The sequence below is a fragment of the Trachinotus anak genome, unplaced genomic scaffold (assembly GCF_046630095.1).
Source record: "Trachinotus anak isolate AG129_WGS33_773 ecotype Australia unplaced genomic scaffold, CSIRO_AGI_Tana_v1 ptg000007l, whole genome shotgun sequence".
Classification (NCBI taxonomy): Eukaryota; Metazoa; Chordata; class Actinopteri; order Carangiformes; family Carangidae; genus Trachinotus; species Trachinotus anak.
The window spans coordinates 7,372,545-7,390,615 of NW_027273858.1; the positions used below are offsets into that span (position 1 = coordinate 7,372,545).

General features: G+C 41.0%; 1 protein-coding gene across 3 annotated transcripts in view; it reads left to right on the forward strand.

Moving 5' to 3' along the window:
- The window catches only part of LOC139622695 (equilibrative nucleoside transporter 1-like), a 37,765-nt gene that overhangs the window by 15,179 nt on the left and 4,515 nt on the right, over positions 1-18,071 (forward strand). For 2 of the 3 annotated variants that reach the window (XM_071480204.1, XM_071480202.1), the window contains exons 2-11: positions 9,802-9,892; positions 10,098-10,179; positions 11,237-11,418; positions 12,412-12,551; positions 13,742-13,876; positions 14,899-14,996; positions 15,280-15,361; positions 16,026-16,111; positions 16,384-16,492; positions 17,336-17,421. In XM_071480204.1, coding sequence (XP_071336305.1) covers positions 9,864-9,892; positions 10,098-10,179; positions 11,237-11,418; positions 12,412-12,551; positions 13,742-13,876; positions 14,899-14,996; positions 15,280-15,361; positions 16,026-16,111; positions 16,384-16,492; positions 17,336-17,421 — 1,029 coding nt within the window. In that variant the 5' untranslated portion in view covers positions 9,802-9,863. Of the gene's footprint in view, positions 1-9,142; positions 9,243-9,801; positions 9,893-10,097; positions 10,180-11,236; positions 11,419-12,411; positions 12,552-13,741; positions 13,877-14,898; positions 14,997-15,279; positions 15,362-16,025; positions 16,112-16,383; positions 16,493-17,335; positions 17,422-18,071 lie in introns of those variants that run through there. The other variant, XM_071480203.1, reaches the window with a different exon arrangement.

Consider the following 18,071-nt stretch of genomic DNA (forward strand, 5'->3'; position numbering starts at 1 on the left):
AAGGGCACTGGTGTTTTGATGCCGGGTTGCAGCGTGTCTTCTTTGTTGACTGCTGCCGGGGAATTAAATTTAGCGCCAACAAGCGTGGTCTGTCCGGCCGGGATGTGTAGCCTAACATTAGCCCGGCCGGCTACTCTGCTGGGGCTGGGGGGGTTTAGTTACACCGCCGTGGGCAAGAAAGCTGCCTAATAGAAACACAAAATACTGTTTGTAAGCTTTATTGCCACTAGCAAACAAATGCCTTGAATGTATTGTTTCATTTGTTTGATTTTTTTAACGTTTTCTACCTGCAGAAAACAACAAATGATATCCTTTGTGATTGCTATCTGCTGATTATTTCATCGACTAATGGTTAATCATTTGGTCTGTGAGTTGTAAGGAAGTAGGTAGGGAAAATGCATGTTGAAGCTTCCTGAAGTCAAATGTGAGGCATTCAGATGGCATGTTTTGCAAGTCCAAACAGTCCAAAACTAGAAACCTTTCACTTTACATTCATCAACAATTGGAGAGCAGCAACAAATCTTCTCTTGGACAAGCTTAAACTGGGTAGTGTTTGGTATATTTGCTTGAAAAATAACCATAAATAGCTGACGATTCATTTAATCGACTGCTTCGGTTGTGATGTTCTGTAACTTGTTTCACAGAGGCTTGCAGCTGATGGTTCAAACCGTGATTCAGTCACGCCGAGTCTGTGGAAAAGTGGAGTCTCAGATGTTGTCCTTCTCGCTTAATTTTGGGAGGAGAATCTGCCTGTCGAATGAGGCTCTTCACGAATGGTTGCCGGCATAAATGTGATGGAGATGATCTTGAATTTTAACAGCAAGCTCTTCAGCCTCAACAGACCTTGGTGGTAAATCATGAGGCACATGACTTTTGGTGCCTGCGGGGGAAGCACATGCGTGACTGGCAGCTTTAATGAAATTTTCAGTGGTAGCACATGGTTAGATACTGTATCACGGGACCTGACAGTAGAAAAAACATTAAGAGTCAGTTGAAAAGCTTTATAAACATTCGAGTGATGACTTAAGAGGAAGTGTGGTTATAATAGCAAGCACAGCCTTTTCTGCTGCATTGTGCATCAAATCTGTTCTCATGTAGACCACTAACATAAGTCACTAATATTCTTTTTGTCCCTGAATTTCGATGCGTTATGTTACTTAATTTTATGTAGGATTTGCTGTGGCACAGTCTTCTATGAGTAGTATTGGGGATACTTTTGTAGTGTTCCTCTAAAATGTATCGCAAGGATTAATGTTACTCCTCTGAATGACAAGGGATCTTTCGTGCTGTGAGCGAGTGTTTCCTGGCTCGCCTCCAAGTCACACGTTGTTGGTGCTATTTGCGACTCTCCTAACCCCAAAGCAAGGAGATGAGCATACAAGAATGGTGGCTTTGTTTTCCACAAAACAGCTGATGGGACGGCAACCTCAGCCCACCACTGGGTGCACATGAACATCTGTTTTATAGGAGTGGGAGTTAAGTTTTCCCACCTGTTGAGTTGCTGAGCTGACCGGTGCTATGCTCAAAGCAGGCAAACAGATTTCATTCATTAGTGTCCATGCTGGCTGAATGAAGCATTTATTATTTTTGTCTGGTGGCAACTCCTCGTGTGAAGATCAGGATAAACTGACTCATCAAAGGGCATATGCAAACCATGCCTGCCCCCTGTCTTACTCATTTAAACCCATCAGTGCTGAGTAGTGTAGTCATGTCTATAAGTGGAGTTGCTCCCGCCAGTTCATCAGTCAGCCGTTCATCCAGACCACTTGAACAAACTGAAAAGACAGGCAGCTGGAGACAGGCTTTGTTCCTGCTGTCTCTGAGTGGCGGGAAATTATTTAGGGCATAAAGGGAGCAGGTCAGGGTGAAGACAATGGTTTTGTATGCTCCCTTCCTCTTTTCTTTGGTTTGTTTTCTTTCTTTCTGGAGTTTTCTCCCAGGATTTATCTTCATCCCTCTCCCATTAGTATTTCATGAAAGTGTCTTTTCCTGTTTCTGTGCCATTGTTTCCTGCTCTTATTGGTATTACCCTGATTACATTCCTGTTTCACAAAGCATCGCAATCTCTGTGGCACAGACCTGTGTCTGGATGGAAGTTGCGCAAATCACATAAATCTGCAGGGCTTGAAAAGTCCTCAAAATATCCTCAAAGAAGGCCTCAGAAAATATCAAAAAGTCCTCAGTTTAAATGTCTTAAAAACGTTCTCTTGTCTGTCATAGGTAATAAAATGTTTGTGTTTGTTTCTCTAAACTAGGATTGGGCTACAGGAGGCTGTTCAGACGATTTTATTTTATTTATTTTATTTGTTTTTTTTTGGTGGAGTTTTAGTCAGCACCATCCAAACTCTGTCACTACTGCAAGCTACAGAAGCGAGGAAACTCATTGTCTCGTACTGAGCAAGAAACACTAAAATGAGCATAAATTAATTCATAATTTTAATTGGTTAGTCCACCCATCCATTTTCTGCCGCTTATCTGGGTCCAGGTTGCATTGATGTAATTAACTATATCATCAGGAATTATACTGCTGGAAAGTACAGAAAAAATGTGATAAAGCAATAATAAACAATTCTTGGCTATATTGTCTCTACTGGTTTTTCTTTATACTTTGAACAGTATGATTGTGAAACAGGTATTAAATTGCATTCTGTGTTGCTTTTCAAAAGGTCTCAGAAAGTTTAGGTTGGTGAACCCTGCAGAAATCCTGTCTAATACACTCACTTATAGCACCGGGTAACTCACAGATAGCACAAACTCTAGGTACAGATTTCATTTGATTACTCTCTGTTGATGAAATTGTGTGGACAGTAAAGAAGATAATTCATTAGATAACACTCTAGCTCGCCACCCTGATGTACGCAGGTCGTGTAATTTCCACTTTTCCCCTAAGAGAAAAAGCTTTAGTGTTTCAATTTTCTGAAAAATGAGGGGTTGGAAACTGGTGAAATATCAGTGCAGCCTCATCTCTTTGTGATCTTGTAAAGTCCTGCTTGAGACACGCAACATGTGCCAAGCTAAATTTTGTGTTTTGACTGGATTTCTGACACAAACTTTATAGAAAATAGAGGTGCAGTCAGTGTTGTTAGAGGTTTGTTTGAGTTAAATTTAACGGATTCTATGTCTTTTTGTCTGTTAGATCATTAGGAGCCACACAGTGTTGCCTAGGCCTGCTGGGTCTGCTTGCTTGACACTGAATACCCACGTGGCCTTTATGTCCATGTGGAAGTGATGAGGTCACTGTGTATTTGGCCACCTGTCAGGGTCCTCCTTTTCATACCCTTCTTTCCCTGAAATAAGCTTTGGTTGAGACTGAACAGTCATTTAATCTGTTTTATTTATTTATTTTTTTCTGTCACTTGGATATCATCTGGCCACTAGTATAAAGCCAGCAGCTGACATGAAAGGCTTGTGTGGACAAACTGTTTGAAGGGACAGACTGATGCGAGATCAGCTTCACACTGTGTGGAAAGTTGTGAAATGTTTCAGCAGCGTTGCATTTGCTGTCAGGGTGATTGGATACCAGCAAAAGTTAGATCAACAATTCATGGCCTACTTAAAGACGGGTCACAAATTAAAGGAAGAACCTGACAAATGAGTGGAGGAAAAGAATAACAATGCTCCCATCCACCGGGCACAAAGGGTAAAACCTTTATGGATTTTGTTTGTTTTGTTTTTTTGACCAATACGTTGGCCCACTGGGATTTGTCCTGTTATGTCCGATAGCTATTCCAACTGTGGCTGATCTTGTTCTAACAGTGTTACTGAGGATGGGTGGCCAGCCAGCTGTGCTTCGTTAGCTGAAGGCTGGGGGGAGGTCAATGCAGATGTCTCTGATGAGCTTTCTAACCATAATATCTAGGTTTCCAATCGAGCCGCCCCAAAGTACCTGAAGAGCTTACGCCCGGTGGGGCACCAGGCTTGGAATACACAGACGGAAACCCAGCAGGTTAAATTCTTTGAAATATAAATTATTATATTATTGAGGTTTTCAATCATGTTGTTCATTATTCTTTTTCATTATTCAAACAAAGACCAGAGATCTTGAGAGAAGATAGTTTCACAGACAAGAAAGACGAGGCAACAGTCATCCACATGCTCCTCCATTTTTTTCCTTTTCTCTTCAGGCAGGCTGAGGACATAATTAGTCAGTAATACTGTCCTTGAAAGAGGACCAGGATGAAGCACAGTGTGAAATAGAAATCAAGGCTGTAAAAGTCAATGTACTGCAACGTACCTGCAGTGTACTGGGTGTCCCCGGACTGGGCTATTGAGCAAGCTGCATTTGAACCCTCTGTGTGTGTGTGTGTTGGTCATTCTAGGAAGGATGTAAAATTGGAAACTTGATTGTCAGGCACAGATGTGAATGGCATATGAACCATCACTGTACACTTTTACGAGATGTGCATAAGAGACTTTTTAAAATAGTGTGACGTTGACACAATGCTTTTGAAGATTTGATGTCTGATGGCATTTAGAAGATACGGAGTAGAGTCGGGAAAATTCTCATCTAGGTCCCTGATAGCTTGTTTGTCATTCAAGTCCAGTATCCACAGACTGATTATTATTATTATTATTATTATTATTATTATTATTATTATTATTATTAGTATTCCTGAATACACTGAGCCCACTCACACAGAGTGGATCTGAGGCAATAGACTGACCCGGATTGAAGGGCAGGGGGACAGTTATACAGTTGAGCAAAAGGGGTGGTGATCACCTGTGTGTAAATACAGTTGTGATGAGTGGATACAGGCATTGTGACTGATGGGACAGGATGCAATTACAGTTGGGATTAAAATAAAGTAAGAAAAGGGTGTTTGCATTCACTGACATTAAAGTGAGATCCACAGGGATCAACTTAGCTGGGGGGCAGGAAAAGCCCCCAGACTTAATCAGTTAGCAGGGGTAGGGGTATTGAAGGGCAGGAATGAAATTACTGGTGGATACGTCTCTGCATATATTTAGCCTTTGTTTGAAATAATAAAGAGTTAAGGAATTGATAAGCAGAACTGAAATTATTATTATTTTTTTGATTCCGTTCTAATTTGAAGTTTCGGTTCCTGACCCTAATTCCATTATTGCGTTATGTTGTTTGTGCTGTTCCTTTTGTATAACACAGACACTAAAGAGATGGCTAAGTATATTTTTATGAGACCCTTTAGTATCTTTTTTTTTTTTCTTTCTTTAAACAGTGGAAACAAGATTTACTTGCAGAAGGGCCTTAGAAAATGCAGATAGTACCTGCTAACTACTAATGTGAGCACTTGGATTTACTGTTCCTTGATCTCAGTTAACAGCTGGTTTTCTGGGGTAAAAGCTAGTTAATTGTGTTTAGGTTGTATCCCATTTGTGAAATAATTCAGTTTCTGGAATGGAGACCAGCAGGTCTTTGAATCTTAAACACCGAGGTTGAGAAACTCTGGCTTTGGTGATAGTTTGGGTGGTGCTGGGTTCATTTAGAACTTGTGAATATTTGTCTAAATTTGCATGGTTTGCCAGATTACACAGAAACTCTTGGTGTGACCTTGGCATGCTTGTAGCAAATTTCCAGATTAATATCAGATATGTCACCACTAATGGTGTAAAAAGAAATAACGCCCTGTTATTCTTTTACTCTGTTTATTTCCTAGAATGGCATTTCAGTCTAACACTGAAAATATTATGACTTTGAGAGCTTGCCTTCCTTAAGCACTGGGAAATGACCTCGAGGAAAGGAGGTTCGTTTCCTTACCTTCATCATATGACCAGCATCAAACTATTGCGTGTGTCAGCCCGGGAATAAAGGCGAGCCTGTGAGAGAGGTATGCTACTGAAACAAGGAAAATGTACTCCTGTCCTTTTCTATTAAGATTTTCCCCATCTCCAGGATATAGGTCACACTTATCCCAGTTTTTTCTTCGTCCACTTCCCTATGCCCTGATTTCCCCTGTCACTGCCGTCCCGACTGTTGGCCGGGGCAGGTCGGCAGACGGACATGACACATGGTGTTACCAGCCACCTTTTTTCATCTGCCAGCAATGAGCTTCACTGGGAGAGTGTGAGGTGCTGGAGGCTCACACCACCTGCCCCCCAGTCCGACCCCACACTGTACAGACACTCTGACCAGCCAGTCGGTCGTGTAGTAGAAAGAGCAAGAGTGGGAGTTTTAGCTTAGTGCCACCCTGTGCATCCAGGTCACACTTTTCTTTTTAAAGAGACAAAACACTCCTCCTCCCCTAACTCCTCCCCAGGATGGAGCTTTCAAAAAATGAATACAAAAAAAATCGGAAATTTAAACTTAGCTAATCATAACACTATGAAATTTAGAAAAATAAAAGAACAGAAATCAGTGTGCTGTGACTAGTCCAGGTTTTTCAAGTTGCATAGTTAAAATTTCGGGCACAATTGTGAGCACACTAGTCTGAACTGCCCCCATTTGGCAGGATTTGCGCCATATTTTTTTTTTACCTTGACATTATAGGAGGAAACAATAAATTACTGTGGAGTGCTGATTGTTGGAGTTGGACGTCGCCAAGAGGTCAGTCAGTTAAAGTGTCAGACCAATGCCAAACTGGAGTTTTGTACCACTCTACAGACTACAAAGTGCCCGTGTGTGTGTGTGTGTGTGTGTGTGTGTGTGTGTGTGGTGGGCACCATGTCAACGCCAGGTAACTCATGCCAGCTGGCTCGTTCAGTGACATATTAGGTTGAGAGAGGGATACTCTACAGGAATCTGGGACATGACTAAGCCAGTGTGCTTTAAACTGTGAGTCGTAGCAGTGTCTGTAATACCATTTTAAAGTTTTGCCTGACTGGTCCAATGGAAGAGAGGGAAAAAGAAGAGTGTAAAATACTAATCTGCACATGGGTTTCTTAGAAGGCCATTCAAAACAAGGCAAAAGTATACAGGAGGCACACAGGGCGAGTTGAATACTGACAGCTACTTTGGGGTTCAGGGCTGGTTTAAGCTTCATACGATGTGTTGTCTGTATACTGTGGAAGGTGCTTATAGTTTTTCTGCACAGCTTCACTCGAAGTGTGGAGTGAAAAGCCATCCGCCCTAAAGGGGGCTGGGGACACAGTAATTGTTAGACGTGGTGATAATGGGGCCCGCTTTCAGACAGTCTCTCCTGGAAGGATTTAACATGATTGCACAAAAAGTGACGGAAATAGTTGTGTAACGAACATCTGTCCATCATTTGGGTTTTTCCTATATCAGACAAATATTCAGACTGACATTTGAAAAAATCTGATAACGATTTATATTGGCAGAGACTTATTTTTTAACATAAATTGTGCATGTGTGTGTGTGTGAGAGGTATTTTTTTTAAGAATTGTGGCCAACACATGCACTAAGCGTGACTCTTGACAGTTGAGAAATAGACTTATCAGGGCTCTCTGGTGGATAAACGATGTACTGCATCTTTCGGGTTCTAGTTTTCTTTCACACAGCATATGCTTGGTCTCGTGGTAAATTTCTGTGGAAGCACGAACATATGGAGTTGTTGTTGTTGTTGTGTGACCTACAGTCTCCTGTCTGTTGGACTTTTGTCCCATCTCACATGCCATACAGACCTTTCTCATAGACAGTGGTTTCTCAGAGTTAGACTCTGCTCGGTCAGTCCGGTGTAGTTTAGATGCATGATACTTAATGGGCTATAGTGTGTGTGTGTGTGTGTGTGTCCGTGTCCCTTCATATAGAGCAGTCTCTGTCCTTGCTGAGGGTATACTCATGACCAGCCAGATCAACCACTGGATTCATCAGGTCTATCAGCAAAAAGAAACTAGACAACGTGCTTCGGAATTGCTGCCAACCACAGTCTATTCATCTGAGAATAAATTAAATAAAATCACACATACCAGTCTAATAATACAATTAATGGATGCATCAAGTTTTCTGTTGTCAATATCCATAGCTTTACAGTGTGATTGGATGTTAGAACGATGCGTTTAGAAGAAAAAACTGCCTTGCAGATGTGGAAATTTGTAGCTGTCCAGTGTCTTGATTTTTTTGTTGAAAGCGGTCCTGTAGGGTTTTCGTGTAAACAAATAAATCATGTTTATTTTCTACGTAACCCACCAAAATGCATTGTATACTTTGTATACTTGAACTCAATAACAAACGCATTGAATGCATTTCCTTGCACATAAAATATTTGTAAAGCAGATTTTTCTTAAATGTCTGAAACTTGCATTTGTCCATGTTTACTTACTAGCAGTCTTCTTCCCTCCCTGTGTGAAGCCACTGGCAGGAAAGTGTATCAAGCCGCCAGTGCGTGTACTCATGCATGAGAGCAAACAATACAAAGACCCACTCATAAAAACCTAGATCAATAGCGTAATCCATAATGAATAACATGATTAAAAACATTATTTCGAGCTGCTGCATTTAGGCTCTCGTGATCCATGTATTTCTGAGGCAGCCTCGACTTACACTTGTGTTGTTTAATGTGATTTGGTGTCAAAGGGGTCTGTGTTTTTGAGGGAAGAAGTGTCTTGAAGGAAAGTAATTCTGTTTAGAGAAGTGAGGAGTGAGAGCATAAATAGTGTTGTATAAATTAAAGGTGGAGAAGAGAACAGAATAAAATACAAAAAAATGTGGGATGGGAGGTGATAGATGATATGAGATCATATGAGAAAGGCACAAGCATGAAAGTAATTTTAAAAAAAAAAAGTGCTGAGGAGAAACTGGATGAAATGAGGTGAGAAATTAGTAGACAGTAGGAAACATAGGGGGAAATGGAGGGTGAAATTAAGAAGAGCTGGGTATACAGATTGATAAATGAGATCACGCAGAGAGCAGAACAGATGACGATGTAAAGCCAAGAGCTCAAGAACGTCGTGGACTAATATAATTTGAAAAACAACCCTTCACATTGTCTGCTTAGCTGCTTCTTTTTCAAGCTTCTCACATGATTGTTCTACTCTCATAGGAATCTTTTCAAGGAAGGGTCTGACCCCTACACTACTTACCATTTGCTTGAAATGACAGAAACCCGTTGACGTTGGAATGTAAATGTGAAAATATGTAGGGAGGATTGGGTGGAGGAGAACAGGGTGTTTTGAGGTAAAGGGAAGAAGGAGGGGTGAACACTGAAATGCAAAGAGGGGGCAGGTCCAATGTGCAGCAGACAGTGGGGTGTCCACCTACTCAACCTCTGTATGGTATAAAATGAAGTATGCAGAGTTGTTTGGTCTGTGCGTTAGTTGGGCATCTGACCAGAGGAAAGAGGAATCTTCTTTCATTGATCGAATCTCTCGTAAGTAAGTTTAGAGAAAGCGTGTGTGTGAGTGTGATTTTACTCAATGGGATTTTACTTAAAGTGTTTTACTTGGGGTTAATGGGAGCAAAAAAAAACTGCTTTCCCCATTTGATTTATACTTTGTGAAATTTTTCTTGTGAGTTTCAGAACTGTTGTGCAACTTTACAGCAACAAGCAAGATTTCCTTGAATCACATTGTATGTTTGGAGCGTTCAACCGCTTGTGGCTAGTTTTTCTGTAATGACTAAGACACAGCACAAAAATGAAGAAACTGGGTTGTTGCTGAGTCTGTGTTGTAAAGTTTGCAGTTTTCTACCACTGCTGCTTGCATGCAGCCAGCGAATCTGGAGCGGATGACAGTTTGAACTGAATTAGTTTACTGTTTGTTATGCAGTCCATTATCAAATAGCTGTGTTGGTCCATACATTAAGTGGCATTTTAAGATCCAATCAAAATGATAGAAAGGAGAGACAGACGGCTGCCGAGGATGAATGTTGGCAGGCAGAGTCTAGATACTTTGAGCTCTGAAAACATGTCTGTTATCTGTGCATTTCAGACGTGGTGCGACCCTGATACAACTCTGACTGAACCCGTGCCTCCACCTCACTAACAACAATCATGACGGCCATCAACGCACCTCGGGACAAGTAAGAGAAACTCTTTAAAAGTTCTAGTCTAGTGGTCTCGTGGACTGGACTAAGGACCTCAATATGTTGTTATCATTTTCTGTTTCAGCAAAATAAGATTTGGACAAGACCCAGGGAACAAGTTGTTCTTAATTGTTTGTTGATAATAAGTTGAATGACTTCACTGATGCACTTTCATGTGAACTTTCTTTTGTGTCTTTCCCAGATACAATGCAGTATGGATCATCTTCTTCATCCTAGGTCTGGGAACCCTCTTACCATGGAATTTCTTCATGACGGCAACAATGGTAAGTTCTGCAGTATTTTAGGACAGTTGTAATCTTCTGAAAGTGAGAATATTTTCAGGTAAATGCAGCTAATCATGGAACGACAGATGGAAGTGAAAGGAAGAGCCCTGTTGGTGGTCTTGTGGTTATTGACTAGTTAATTAAAAGGTTGGGGTCCACATACAGGAAGGTGACTTTACTTGTTTATTTATTTCCCTTCCAAAGCCACCTGGTTTCACTCAGGATGGTTGACCTCCAACCAGGTGGATTTTAATGGTAGTGGTAAAGCCTCTATAATCCCCAACCATTCTTTTGGATCCTTAAAGGGTTAACTTCTTACAACGTGGAATTTCTGTTTAATTTTCCTGGGGGAGTTAATTTGAACCCACCCTGAGGGGGGATTTTTGTGGAAGCTCAAATAGCTCAGAGCATTTATTTGTTTTGAAAAAGGAAAGTTGGCAAGCCACTTCAATAAATACACAGCAGCTATACCATGGCTGTATGTCTCCAAGTAAGACTTGGATGCCAGCTTGAAATTCATCACATTTACATTTGTAAGATGGGATTTCAGCTGTTTTTGTGTTCTCTAATTTAAAAGTGTGTTTTATCTGTGCATCATTGAAGTTTTTGAGATGCTTCATCCATGTAACCCATGATTTTTTAAAAAATATACTCAGTTGGCAGTTTATTAGGAACACCTAGTTTAAACTAATGCAGCAGTCCTTCATGAAAGCTAAATTGTCATTAAAACAGTTTTAGGGAAAATTTGTGGTGTACTTGAATTGCGTTACGTCTAGAGATGTTTGTAATATTGAATGGTCTGAACAAATATTAGAAACTCAGTATTGGTCTCTTGGGAAACTAAAGTTGTTAGATGGCTTATCTTCCTAAAACGTTACAAAAAACTATAGTTCAAGGTTGTGAAACAAACTACAGGCCTCTTACACGTCTGCATATTACATTCACATGACACAAACTTGTTACTCCGTTTTCATTGAATTATCGTTCACCGCAACTGTTGCTGTTAAGTTGCAGGAGCTGATAACCATATGTACATTCCCCCGTCATTTCTCCCCAGTACTTCACCAGTCGGCTGAAGGACCCACCCACTGACCTCTCCTCTAATCAGACGGCTAATGAGACTATGGAGGGGGTAGATACTCGCAGTGTGCTGGAGTCAAAGTTCAACAACGTGATGACGCTGTGCGCCATGGTGCCTCTGCTCATTTTCACCTGCCTCAACTCCTTCTTACACCAGAGGTATCCACCCTGCTGCATACTGACATGTCCACACCAAGGAAGAAAAAAAAAAAAAAAAGACCACCTAGATTTATGTAACTTGAATTCTTGTGTGTAGCATTTGCACTTCTCCACCTACAGGGAGCAATGAGCTAAAACCTAAAGGCCAGAATATGCTTTACTGCAAGATGACTGGCCACTGTTCTACACCTTTATTTTCTCGCTCTTTCTGCTACCGTCCGGCTTATCTGTTGGTCACCCCATGCTTCTATAAGCAACATGATCCTGTTATGTGAATGTATGTCTGTACGCCTCCAGTATGTTTGCTTTAATTAGAATCGGATTTTGCGAGATCTGGGGTAGACCCCGACCACGGCGGACTCTTCTCCTCCACAAACATACCCAGGAATGTTCTCTACTACACCCCAACTTCTTCTTCACCCCCTCCCTGCTTCTCTTGCAAACTTAAGTCTCTGTTCTTTTTCTTGTGCTGTCCCTCCCTTCCGCAGTTTACTCTCCTTTTTCCTGACTTCTTTTTGTCACGAACAGAGAACTCATCTTTGGAACTGACACAACTTCTCTATTTTTCATTTTCTTGCACTTTCTGACAGAATGACTTTAACTTCTCAGAAACTATTTCTGAATCTTTGACCTCTGTTTAACTGTGAATCATAGCCCTCTTTTCCACATTCCTCTCTGATTTCTCCTGTCTCATTTTAAAACATATCCTTATTTTGTTCTTTCTTTGAATACATCTTTATTATATAATGAATACAAGTAGTCGGTTATTTGTTTACCTCAAATTTATGTTAAAATTTAATTTCAACATTTTACATCTTTTATGAGGGGACTTTTCCCAACCTGAATTTTAAGAATGATCTCCTACAGCATCCTAAAATTGGTACGCTAATGTTCTTCCTTAGTGATTTAGGTTGGTTGTGTAGTTGTCGATATTTAAGTTTCATTTCTCTCTCTTGTTTTCACCCTGTCTGTCTGTCTGTCTGTCTGTCTCAGGATTCCTCAGAAGCTGCGGATCTCTGGCAGCCTGACAGTCATCCTGGTGGTTTTCCTGCTGACAGCTGTGCTCGTCAAGGTGGACATGGCTCCACTGCCCTTCTTCACCCTCACTATGATCAAGATTGTCTGCATCAACTGTGAGTTTCTAAATACATGAGTAAATGATTGTATGATCCTTCAGTAGTCACTGCAGGGAAAGTCGCTGCCTACTGAAAAGAAAGCTCCAACATATTTAGCAAACAGAGCAGAGACATAATAATCTGTACTAGTCTACTTAACACCACAAACACGTACAAGGAAATATCGAGCTGAATGATCAGAGTAAATTCCCATTTGTTTCACTTTTTAGCTGATTATTTTCTTTAGTTTTGTTCTGTCTAATCAATAGCAATTGAATATCCATCCCACAGATGTCTTTTTCAGTTGACACAGAAGTTGTGGTAGTGGCTGCTCTGATTAGTCAGTGTTGTTTCTCTAACCAGGGTGAATAGGTAGAATTAGATGCCTCTCTTGTTTTCACTCTGTTTAATGCAGTGAAGTTCACAGCAACCATAAAGTTGTTACAAAACCTTTAAAAAAACACACAAAATGAAACATTGCAACCTTCATGAAGATAGCATCTGTTCCAGGACTCTTGCATTGCAGTGCATCAGGAATTTGCTTTTACCTAATAACCATGTTGAACTCGTGCAATTGATTATTTCCATGTGTCTTCTCCCTCTTTGATCAAAATCATCTGCATCCACTGTGTTTGGGAAAATCTCTGTCATATGGATGCACACACATGCTGCTGTACCACACTGAGCTTCAGAACACAGTCTTTAATGTCACTGTGTTTGTTTATTTATAATGACTCTGTGAGCAGCAGGGATAAGCTCACCCCCCTCCTCATCCCTGTTGGGAGGGTCCTGACCCCCAGATCCTCAGAAGGATGTTGTTTGATTCAGAGGGGAGGACGTCGTGACCTTGAAGCTTTGATATCGACATTGGCACATTCCTTCCAGTGTTACAAGATTTCTGCATCTAATTAAGTTCCAAACTTGCTTTATAAAATGCTGTAATCCACTGTTATGCAAGTTTGTTGGCTTTGTGTAAAGTGAGATATGGAAAATATTGATTATGTAACAGTTATGTAAAACATTTACTGTGCTCCATGTTGCTCTTAGAAAGTGTGTCACCTCCCCCTGTTTGTGACACCAGTTATTTTTTATGGGCCTCTCTTTCTGATGCTGTGGGACTAAGTGTTTGTTTTTTCTGTTTCACAGTTACTGTTTAAAATGTGCTAATTCTTAAACATCCTTGTCTTGTTTTCTTTGTCCCTGCCCAGCATTCGGGGCAATTCTTCAGAGCAGCCTGTTTGGGCTGGCAGGGATGCTTCCCGCCTCCTACACCGCTCCCATCATGAGTGGACAAGGGCTGGCCGGCACCTTCGCCGCTTTCGCCATGATCTGCGCGCTGGCCAGTATGTCACACACACAACACACCAGTACACCTCCTCTATCGTCAGTATTGCATGTTCAACTGTCTACTGTACTGCTATTTCTAGAATTCTTTCACAATTTGTAATTTCAACTACTAATAGAATGCAAAGTGACGGGGAGTTTAACTTTGTAGCTAATGTGTTTATTTCCACTGTTAAATGAAAGTTTAAAACACGTACTCCCACAAACATTGCTCAATGTGTTGAGTGATAGAGTCTATTTTGGTGAACTGCCAGCCAAACGTTAAGGGATTGACAATAAAATTTGCTGGCTGCTTTTTGAATTTGGCCTCTGAGTCAGAATCATGAAGAAAACAGAAGTGGTTTGGCACTTGAGATTTTTTTCTGTCAGATTTGGCTTTCTCTGTGAGCTATTACACTGAGCAGGCTACACTGGATATGACACATCACCGCTTCTCAGTCCATGGGACTGCTAACATTAGCTGATGAGGTTCTGAGTGTGAATTAGGATAATCTTCAGTCTTATACTTTTAAAGCAATGTGAGTTGTTTACTCTAGAGTATGAATAAATGTATACACACAAATGTAATCACAAAGCTCTTCAGCATACTGCTGGTATTTTTGCGGCTGTAGCTTGAGTATTGATGAGCAATATATACCTTGAGGTCTTTGAGTCCATGTTGGTGCCTGAGTTGCTGGTGGTTGAGTCTCAGACAGCAAAATTTAGAGCATTTTTGCATATTTGTCTTTTTTCTTTGACTTATTCAATAGTAAACAACGTATAATTAGTTTTGACATGTTGTTTGGGGAAAACAAGGAATTTGAACACAATGAATCAAGAATGTAATTGGTAGATTAATTGATAATGAAATTAGTGTTTAGTGTCAGCACTACTAAAATTATATAACCCAACAACTGGAATTTAAAAATGTATTTTTAGAAGAGGAATACTTGCTGAAAGGAACTTGATCGGATGTTTGCCTGAATCTGTGGCCCTTAAGAAAAACTGCTAATGGTTCTATGTGTCTTGTCTTTGTCTGCAGCTGGATCGGCCCTGCAGGACAGTGCTTTTGGTTACTTCATCACAGCCTGTGTTGTTATTCTCTTGGCCATAATGTCCTACATTGCTCTCCCCCGGATGGTGAGACCATATTCTCTGAATGAGTTGACTTGTTTCTGGTGTTTTTATCAGGATTATCAGTATTTGTTAAAAGAACCATTTTGAAATGTGTTCCCATCTTGCTCTCATTAACTTGTTGGACAGCACTTTGTAAACTTGAGATAAGTGCTGTGTGCCTCTACAGATAGAAAACACATCTGATAGTGGGAATTAGCAGCATTTCAAAAAAACACAAGCTTTCTTTATCTTTGCTCTACTGACTCTGTGGGCTTGGCTCAGATATCGTTGTTGTCTTTGTCAACAGGAGTTTTTCCAGTACCACATGGAGAGTACTGGGTCCAGACCCTCTGCTGATGAGGAGAACAAGATGGACTTACTCAAAAAAGGTACATTCAGTATGCTGACAGGTCTGCTCAGATATTCCAGTTCCGGTTCCAGTTTCCACAAAATCAGTAATTATGGAAGTTGAAGCTGTGGACAGCAGACATCCAAGCTGTGGTTTTGACATCCCAAAAAAAAAAAAAAAAATCATGTCTTAAAAAAAATCTCTGAGCTTTTGAATTATATTTGAAGTATGAGAAGTTGTAAAATCATTGTCGCCCTGGTGCCGCAGGTCTTTTTTTTTAATACTTTAGGTTTATATGTTATGGCCATCAGTTTAATAATTTCTCAGCTGACATTGTCTTTGCAGGAAATAAATGGGATGTGTAGAAAAACTACATGGAAATATAATGCAGTGTAATATGTAATAAATAATATTATACATTCACAAACCAGTCAGTTTGTGTTAGGTGTGCCATCTGGATTATTTTTAATCCCCTGTGGAAGCCAAACCGCCTCAAAGTGTTTCTGGTTCAGCTTGTGTTTTTGTGACAGTTCAACAGTTGGGTGCGACCAGTCAGGCGTTCTTTTCTAGTGTGTGAGGAACCCTGCGTTATATAACAATTAAAATCTTGTTGCAAACCCCCACTGAAACCTGGTTGTGATGGTCTTAACTCAGTGTGTGCCTTGACCAATTAAATGACAGAGAGCTGTTTGTTTGTTTCTCAGAAAGTTCAGCAGAGAAGCGGCCGGTGATGAGTCTGGTGGAGGACGAGGCCAAGCCCAGCGTGTCTGTGTTCAGCATCTTCAAACAGGTGAAATGACGACTTCCTCACACACATTCGTGGCTATCAAGTTCTGGTTTTGTTACTGTCCAAACCGTTTGGGATATTTTATAAATATAGACAGATGTTAAAGCAGCCAAACTTCACCTTTTGCTATTCAATCAACCAGTTCTAACCGTAGATGCACAACCTCCCATCCTGTCATGTAAAACATCCCATAACCGGCTCCTCTCATTCCTTCAAATGCATCCTCCACCTTCTACCTGCATATATTGATAATGTTCCTCCTGTTCTCTCATCAGATCTGGGTGATGGCTCTGTCAGTGTGCTTCATCTTCACCGTCACCATCGGAACCTTCCCAGCCGTGACCGTCGAGGTCAAGTCCACAGTAGCAGATGGAGGCGCCTGGAGTGAGTCTCCATTTCTTCCCTAGTGAGCCAGTAACTTTGATAAGCTGGCATTTGAGAAGGACGATTGCCACGTTTTTGGCCCCTTTTCAAACATTTATTCCCAAACTCATGAACGAATAAACCTTGTTTTTGTTTCCCAGTGAGAAGATTGTAGGCTGGGAAAAGGTTTAAGGAAAGAAAGGAAAACGAGTTGCGAGAAAATCAAAAAGTTTCAGCTTCTGCTTCTACTACTATTTATCATTAAAGACTGAAAACTGTCTCCAGCGGGCAGTGATGAATGTATGAGGCACAAAGGTGTTGGAAAGTTTCATCTCTACAGTTGTATGGACTGTACTTTGTTCTTTGTTGGCTGCTTATTTGACCTTTTCGCACAAATGCCATCGACAAGGCTTAATTTATGAGTATGAAGGAAGCCAATTAAGATACTGAATTAGTTTTAATCCTTTAAGCACATACAGGATCTCCTTAGAGGAAAACTGAAATTTATTTACGAAACCATCCTCTCTCTGTTGGCTCACAAAGAAGCTGTTGTCAGCTTGGATTCACACGACCTGGAGTCACAGCAACAAAAAGTATCAAAACGACAGAGTAGTTTGTGTAGTTCCTCAGGATGTTTTGATACTTTTAGTGCTGTGACTCTCACAACTGGAGTCCTCAGTAACAGCTGTGAATCCAAACTGACAGCAGCTGCCATCCTCCACCAAGGACAAAGCTGCAAACTTTGAGCTCCACCTGTTATGCCCACAGAGGTTGGGTATTTAAGTGTAGTTTTCCTTCCAGCATCCGCACTCTTGGTTTTGTTATTGTTGCTACAGACACTTGTTTGTTTTGCTTGTTTTTCAGACACTTACTTCATCCCTGTGTCATGTTTCCTCCTCTTCAATGTGATGGACTGGGCTGGCAGGAGTCTGACGGCCGTCTGTATGTGGGTCAGTCAAACACAAGCTAGAGGTTTTACCAACACGCTCTTTCTTCCTCAGCAGCTCTGGAGATTAGCAGTGCAGCACAGGTGAGCTGACATCATGACCAAAAAGCCTGGATGGAAGCCAGAGTCAGCCAGTTGGCTCACTGATCAGGCTTCATGAAACAGACTGAAGGTTCGGGCTTCCTCTGTTTTTTATTCAGAGCGAGCTTTTAGTTTCACAGGCTCTCAACTCTTTGTGGATGCTGGCAAGCTTGACTGGCGAGAGCCCTACGATACTAGTGGAGCATCTTTCAGAATATGTAGCAATGACAGTAACCAGTGCTTCAACTTCACAACCGCCTGCAGCCTGATAAACAAATCCGTCTCGTGACAGCTCTTGTTGATAAACACTTTTGCCTCATAGAGTCCATTTAAAATCACCACATCAAAATATTTAGTGCGATCTGCTGTTGTCTGGCTGGCGTATGGCACTACGGACAACAGACCCACTGTTGACACAGACTTTTGGCTGCTTAAAATGTTTAGACATGAATAGATCACTGAGTCATTAGTGGAACGACGTCAGAGTTTAGGCTGAAAATAAAGGAGATGGGTTCTGTTGCCTAGATCGGAGGTTTGTTTAGGAGAGAAGCTTGTGTGTGTGTGTGTGTGTGT